The sequence below is a fragment of the Electrophorus electricus genome, chromosome 19, assembly GCF_041902795.1.
Source record: "Electrophorus electricus isolate QZ-2024a chromosome 19, ASM4190279v1, whole genome shotgun sequence".
Lineage (NCBI taxonomy): Eukaryota > Metazoa > Chordata > Actinopteri > Gymnotiformes > Gymnotidae > Electrophorus > Electrophorus electricus.
The window spans coordinates 982501-990000 of NC_137515.1; the positions used below are offsets into that span (position 1 = coordinate 982501).

At 48.4% G+C, this 7500-nt stretch overlaps 1 protein-coding gene across 40 annotated transcripts in view; it reads left to right on the forward strand.

Annotated features, from left to right (window-relative positions):
• Positions 1 to 7500, forward strand: part of camk2b2 (calcium/calmodulin-dependent protein kinase (CaM kinase) II beta 2) — a 37648-nt gene that overhangs the window by 21936 nt on the left and 8212 nt on the right. For 10 of the 40 annotated variants that reach the window (XM_081702673.1, XM_081702682.1, XM_035535320.2 and 7 more), the window contains 4 exons: positions 1781 to 1818; positions 4141 to 4173; positions 5254 to 5322; positions 6471 to 6515. In XM_081702673.1, coding sequence (XP_081558799.1) covers positions 1781 to 1818; positions 4141 to 4173; positions 5254 to 5322; positions 6471 to 6515 — 185 coding nt within the window. The remainder of the gene's footprint in view (positions 1 to 1780; positions 1819 to 4140; positions 4174 to 5253; positions 5323 to 6470; positions 6516 to 7500) is intronic. The other 30 variants (XM_081702676.1, XM_081702690.1, XM_081702675.1 and 27 more) reach the window with 7 other exon arrangements.

Genomic DNA, 7500 nt, shown 5'->3' on the forward strand with positions numbered 1-7500 from the left:
CACACTCACTCTCTTTCCAGCTTCTGTCCAGCTCTCTGCGCAGCACGTTTATGTCCGCGCGTGCTCGTCCGTGGGTCGGAGGTTCATCTCGGGCCGGGTGCGGGATTTGGCTGGCGCCGAGTGGATCTGGGTTGGGAAAAGGACGTGGGTAGAAAGAACTGGAATGGGCCTCGAGTACGTGTGTTGCCTTAAACAAACACCCCAATAATGCTAACGAGGGGCCCTGTTAGCATGGCGCATTTTTTAACATTTTTTTTCCTGGCTGAGCATCTGATATTTTAAGCCTAATGCACTAGTCAAACTCACCTGTGGTCAAATCAGCTTTCTCCCTTCAGCATATATTTGAACACCCAGCCCTTTTCCTACAACCTTCCGAGCAAACCCTTTTTATTCTTTCTCTCTCTCTCTCAATCTCTCTCTCTCTCCCTCTCTCTCTCTCTCTCTTCATTTGTTCTCACCTAATCTCTCCTTCTCTGTCTTGCCTTCTTCTCGGCCCCTAAAACCTGTGCCAAGGTAAGCAGCCTGCCACTCTCTCTCTCTCTCTCTCTCTCTCTCTCTCTCTCTCTCTCTCTCTCTCTCCCTCTCTCTCTCTCTCTCTCTCTCTCTCCCTCTCTCTCTCCCTCTCTCTCCGTGACTTTACGAATGAAATGCTACCCTGCTTCGGTGCAGAAGGGACATCCATTGCTTTTTATGTATGTCACCATGGCAGTCACTTAGTAAAGGTGTCAAGTTCAGATTGTGATTGACTGACGTGATTGGCTAAACCTGCATTCATGGTGGGCGGGGCTTCTCCGTCACATGGAAGTGAAGCATATTATGGGGACTGTGTAAAAAGAGGCAGAGTCTGTGAGACTGATTAGAATATGTTATCACCTGCACTGTGTGTGATCCAGGCCCCTCCCACACCCGGTTTTCAGCACCATGGGGGTGTGTTTGGGGGCGTATGCGGGTGCTGGAGTGTTTGCAGCTGCACGAATAGATATACAGCAAAGAAAGTGTGTGCGTGTGTGTGTCTTTGTGGGAGATTGTGGTTGATTGTGTGCGTGTGCCTTCTGTGGTGTATGTGTATGTATGAATGAGTGTGTGCAGAAGTCAACGAGTGTGAGTGCATGCTGTGAGTGTGCATTCACGAATATGTGTGTGTGTTTGCTGGGGTGAATGTATATGTATGACTGAGTGTGTCTGTGAGTGTGCTTGTGTGTGTGAGTGTGTGTGTGTGTGCGTGAGTGTGTGCGTGAGTGTGTGTGCGTGAGTGCGTGTGTGTGTGCGTGTGAGTATGCGTGCGAGTGTGTGCGCGAGTGTGTGTGTGTGTGTGTGTGTATGTGTGTGTGTGTGTGTGTGTGTGTGTGTGTGTGTGTGTGCAAGTGTGTGTGTGAGTGTGTGTGTGTGCGTACGTGCGGGCACTCCTGCCTGTTCATCAGCATGCATGCTCCACCCCACCACCTCCTCTGCAGGAGAGGCTGACCCCTTGACCCCTGCTCCTCGCGTCCCCCTGACCCTACCTGTTCTGGGGAGATTCTCCAGGACAACCCCCTCAAACGCCACACACATGTTGCCTGCATTGCACTTTAAAATCCTGCTAATCCCCCACGAGGAGGGATATAGCGTGATAGCGTGGCCCCTGACCACGGGGCTCTGCAGACGTGCTGGCGTGTCGCCGTGGCAGCACCTCCCAGGCTCCGGCGCTCTGCTCGTGCTGAATGCCGCTCTCTCTCTCTCTCTCTCTCTCTCTCTCTCTTCTCCGCACCCATGTTTACCCTACCTCTCTCGCCCTCCACAGCAGCAAAGAGCCTGCTCAACAAGAAGGCTGATGTCAAGGTAAGGCCGACTTCACTTCTACGCTACTACGCTACGTCTCTCTCTCTCTCTCTCTCTCTCTCTCTCTCTCTCTCTCTCTTTCTTTTCTTGCAAGTCTGTTCTTGCTATAACTAGCAGGTGTCCGTTTCTTTTCTCTTAGACACTCTGTCCTGTCATTTGGTGTTTTAACGCTTTCACTCCTCAGTGTGTCAGACTCTACTTTCCTACCTTTCATTCTTGGCAGTTTTTTTGTATCTTTTATGTATTTTTCTTGTTTGTCATATCTTTTTGTCAGTCAGAGTCTGTGCGTCTGTGTGTAAGATGTGGGATAAGAACACGCTGAGTTAGCAACCAGGCGTCAGCACGCTGGGATCCAAGTAGCAGACAAAACAAAGTGCTCCCATTTGACTTTTTAGCGTTTATTTATTCTCATTTCATTTTCAAGCCGAGTTGGAAATTTGGCCTGGGCTCGTTTGTGGTTAAATGTCGGTGGCGGACACGAATCCCTGTTTCACTGCCTCTCTCCCCCATGACAGAGCTGTAGGCAGTGTCGCAGACACGAGCAGGTGTTGACCTCTGCATGGACAGGTGTGCTGGATGCCGATACATGCCATTTGTACCACGCAAAAACCCCTCGAGCTCGGCTGTGCTCCCCAGACTTCTCCTTCGCTCTGCTGAGCGATTGGACAGCCTGTAATCTGTGAAATAATCCTCTCCATCATTCCTCCCTTAAAACAGTAATCATACCTTACATAATCCAGCAGCACGCCGGCCGTGAAAGCCCTGGGAGGATTATTGGGTTTTATTACGCCCTCCTGCCCCCCCAATAGCTGGGGATGTTCTCAACTCAGTTACCACGGTGACTGCAGAAGGTGCTTATTTCCCCTCTACAATTTTTTTCAAGCGTTAAGCTTCTTAAAGGTTTTTATAACATGCTTTGCACACATATCCTCCATTTCTCTCTCTCCCTCTCCCTCTCTCCCACTCTCTCTCCCTCTCTCTCTCTCTCTCTCTCCTTCTCGTTCTCTAATTCTTTTAATTCTTTTTGATCTCTGCTCTTTGCCGCGTCGCTGTACACTCAGCATTCCCGCGACCCTGTTTGGCCCTCCCTGGGCTCCCCTGGACTGTCCCAGGTAGCTCTCCATTGGCTGAGTGGGAGTAACCCACCCACATCCCAGTACACTTTGCCACCCTCATCCTTCTCATCCCATGATCCCGCCATCTCAGGCCTTGAGATATGTGTGTGTGTGTGTGTGTGTGTGTGTGTGTGTGTGTGTGTGTGTGTGTGTGTGTGTGTGTGTATGTGTGTGTGTGTTTGTGTGTGTGTGTGTGAATGTGAGTGTGTGTGAGTGTGTGTGTGTGTGTGTGTGAGTGTGTATGTGTGTGTGAGTGTGTGTATGTGTGTGTGTATGTGTGTGTGTATGTGTATGTATGTGTGTGTGTGTGTGGACATGCATGCGTGTGTGTGTGTGTGTGACAGGCAGCACAGGGTGCGGTCACCTCTCTGGGGAATGTCCAGGAATAGCTTACAGCCTGAACCTCAGGAAATGAGGGACAGAAATAGCCACCTTCACTGTGCCTCACTCATCGCTTAGCAACCGCCTCACCACGTTCTCCTGCATTCTGACATTTTTGGCTTCCTCTCATTTTTTCTCCCCTCTTCTTCCTCTCGTTTTTTCTCCCCTCTTCTTCCTCTTGCTGCAGCACCAGAGTGCAGAGTCCCCTCCTAATACTCATCCTTATCAATGAAACATTTTCACTTTATTGATTAACTGATGTGCAGTTTCCGGATGCAAACATAAAAAAACAAGACTTGAACTTGCCACCTGCTGCCATGGAAACAAGGGCATCACCACAAGGAACGGTGCGTTCAGGGCTCCGTGCAATCAGGGCGCTGGGCGTTCAGGGCTCCATGGGTTCAGGGCTCCGTGCGATCAGGGCCCCGTGCGAACATGGCTCCGTGCGAACATGGCTCCGTGTGGTCAGATCTCCGTGGGTTCAGGGCTCCGTGGGTTCAGGGCCGTCCCCGGGGTCATCTGAACTGAAACGCCTCACCCACACACTAGTCGGGGGTCTTCACACTTCGTCAGAGCTTCCTGGCATCTCCTACACGTCGCCGTGCCAAAGCAACCAAACTCTTCCTCACCTTCTTGTTTTCTTTTCCTTTTTTCTCCTGCTAGTCCTCCATATTTGTTTATTTATTTTTTTAACCACTGACCATTTGTCCAAGCCGTGTGCAGTAAACACGCGTCTCCACCTTGACTCCATCCTCAGCATCCATCCGCTCACTCTTCCCTTCTCTCCCCACCTCTGTCCTCATCCCTCCATCCATCATCCTGCCAGAAACGGAAATCCAGCTCCACCATTCAGTACATGGTGAGGATGTCATTTAATCTTTATCGCTTTATCTTTGGCCTCTACACCTTTATTTATTCATTCACTTATTTATTCATGCAGTCCCTCATTAATCATTGTCTCCTCGTCTTTGAAGGGTTTTTATAGGCTCCCAGTTTTTTAACTCTACACTCAGCTCTCTTGGGCTTGGATATTTAAGTTGTTGTGAATAGTCAGTTTTCCCGTGGGATGATATATCCTGTCAGGTGAGCTCTTCCAGCCTGTATCTCATTCCCAGTTAGGCAATCTGGAATCCAGCTACATACGGAAGGGTCTCCTAGAGACGTGTGTCTGACTGTGTCTGACTGTGACGTCCAGCTGTCTTGTGTCTCCTGTATCTCTGTGCTTAGCTTTAGTTGTAACGCTTTTACAGATCAACTAGGCTGACCCCAGATTTCTGCTTCCAGAGGTCAAGCGGTCTGCTCTTCTCTTTGACCACACATAATCCATTTAATAATCTTAACTGAGATACTCCCAGAAGGCTTTTTATTGTTCATAATGCTGTTTTATTCTGATGGTGCATTATTAGTATAGAGCTTGCGTGTTCCCTCATAATCTCCATATGGAAGTTCATTATTCCAGTCGGACTACGATGCAGTAGGAGGGAAAAAGTGCCAAAAGAATGAACGGCAAGACATTTTGTAGCCAAACAAAGATTTTGCAATTAGTGGCTAAAACTAAAAATTAGTAGAGAAGGTATTGGGTCGATCTGTGTCCGTTTCTCTCCACTTAAAAGCATGCGAGTATTGTCTGCTTCTACCACGGTCAGAATTACTATTCAATTCATCACATACTCACATGAAATAAAGATTTAGAAAGATTCATCCACTTTCTGGAACACAGAAAATGGAATAATCAGAAAGGATTGCCATGAGAATTAATCAATATTCAAAAAAGGCCCTGCATGTGAACGTCTCTCTCTCTCTCTCTCTCTCTCTCTCTCTCTCTCTCTCTCTCTCTCTCTCACTCACTGTCTCACTCTCTCTCTCTCTCTCTCTCTCTCTCACTCACTGTCTCACTCTCTCTCTCTCTCTCTCTCTCTCTCTCGCTCTCTCTCTGCAGCCACAGTCAAACAGCACGAAAAACAGCATAGTCACCAGCCCCAAAGGGAACGTTCCCTCTCCTGCTCTGGTATTTACCACCTTTATTCTCCATGTCCCATCGTGCCCCTTTGTCTTCTTTTCCTGTCCCTCTGTGTTGTCTCCGTCCATGTGTCCTGTCATAGGCCACCCTGTCTCTAAACGCTTCTAAAGCCTGGAAACACATTTCAACTGGTGCAGATCTTTTTTTAAAGTTTGAATGTGGTTACTCTGATGAAACTACAATGTCATGCTTGTGTGATTGTGCATAAATACAGGGGGATGTTTTCCCCTGGTTCTGTCCTGTTCTCTGTTGGACACTGAGATCCAGTGCATACCTCACACTTAACTCCCATTACTGTGCTACCGGATCCATCTGTCTCTAGATCTGTACATGTAAGTGTTTGTGTCTGTGTGGTATTTATGAAGTTCTGCGTCTTAACTAACGTTCTCATTTGCTAGCACCAGAGATTTACTTTTGCATGCCAGATGCTATTTGCATTTTGAGCTTAATATAGTTACTGTAAAGCTTCTGACAGTCCAGGATGAATCACTTGGGTTAGAAGGTGGGTTTCTCCTTTTGAAAACATCCTTTCTAGTAAAATGTCCACCTTGATTTCTGCTTGTCCTCCATCGTGGTTAGAGGTGATGTTTTGCTAATGAACCCCCTGGACCTTCCCTGAGGGGTTTTGTTGAATTTTTGAGACATAAGGGCATATTATGAAAGATGCTTAACAGATTTATTTTGATTTATAGAAGTAATTTGTGGAAGTGGAAATAATTATAATATTGTTTTTATATATTTTCCAACAAAAAGGTTTTTTTCTCCTTTTTAAATGACAGTATACATTTTCGAATGAGATTTGTGTCACGTGCCTGTTGCTATGGTTTCTCTGACATGCTTCGTGCCTACTCGTGCCGAACACACCTGCTGGCTCCCGTGTGGATGTTCCCGACTGGATTCATTTACTCCTGCATTGATCGTTAACTTTCTTCTGATGTTAAGCAGAGCTTCACCTACAGTGAATATCCCCCTTCATTGACGCTCCGATCTCTGGCTCCGGTCCTCTCCTCCCTGTCCGTTTGTCCCTCTCTGTCTGCCTGGTTCGCTGTGTCTCACCCCCCCCCCTCTCGGTTTTCTCGTTTTCTTGGAGCGTCTTCACGTTTGGCCTCCCTGTCTCTTCTTCTCGCTCTCTCTAGGAGCCTCAGACCACTGTCATCCATAACCCCGTGGATGGGATCAAGGTACATCCCCCCTGCCCCCCACGCTCCTGCTACTCGCTCCGCTTCTCCTGGCATCTCTGTTGCTGGTTGATCACTCCTCTCAAGCAGCGTTAAAGTACTCATGTTCTTAGATTTAGGTGTAAAAAAAAAAAAAATGTAAAAATTACATTTAAAAGCAGGTGCAGGAAATTCAGATAATTTTACCACAGTTGTGCAAGGGCATAAATGTGCAAAGGCATAAGGTCTGTGGAGTCCTGAACATAACAGCCAAACCCAAATCCAAATCCCTTTGGCTCTTCGGAAGCCGATCCAACCTTCTGCTTTTGCCGAGCCTTTTCACGCTACTTCAGCGCAGGGTCAGGTAGGGTAACCTCTGCGGGTAACTACCCATATCCCCCTTCGTCCGCTCCACCTGTCTACGGCCTGCTGCTCGTAGGACCTCTCCCCTCCCCGGGAGCAGTGAGGACTCTGGAGCGCTTCCGTATCTCCGTGCTCCTCTGTCTCTGGCCAATAGCCACGCTGTCTGTTGCGTGGCCTCCGCGCCGTGTGTGCTGTGCACAGATAACCTGCCCACAAAGATACAGGCTATGGTGGTGGAGAAAGTTGGGGGGAGGGGCTTATCTGAGAGGTGTATATGGTGTGTGTATCAAATGAATGCAAGCTAATGGGGTAATTTTGTGTGCGTGAATGAGTAGGTGCTTTGAGGTGGGCGAGGGTAGCAGGGTGGTGGGACAGATGTGTGCTCTCTCCTGCCACCTGGAGGGTGAGTGGTGCAACAGCAAGCTAAACTAGAGGAGTGTGATTATATGCAGTGTAACAGAGAAAACGCTTCAGGTGTATGCCGAGCGAATCCATTAGGTTTAGGTTAACTACCCTCACACGAGGAGGGAGATCTTGTGGCTGGACGTCTGGCTGGGACGCTCCGCCCCAATGCTCGCAGTGTTCTCATCGAGTCTTCTGTGCGCGCGTCCATCTGTGGTGCTGTGCTGATGAGTTCTCTCATTCA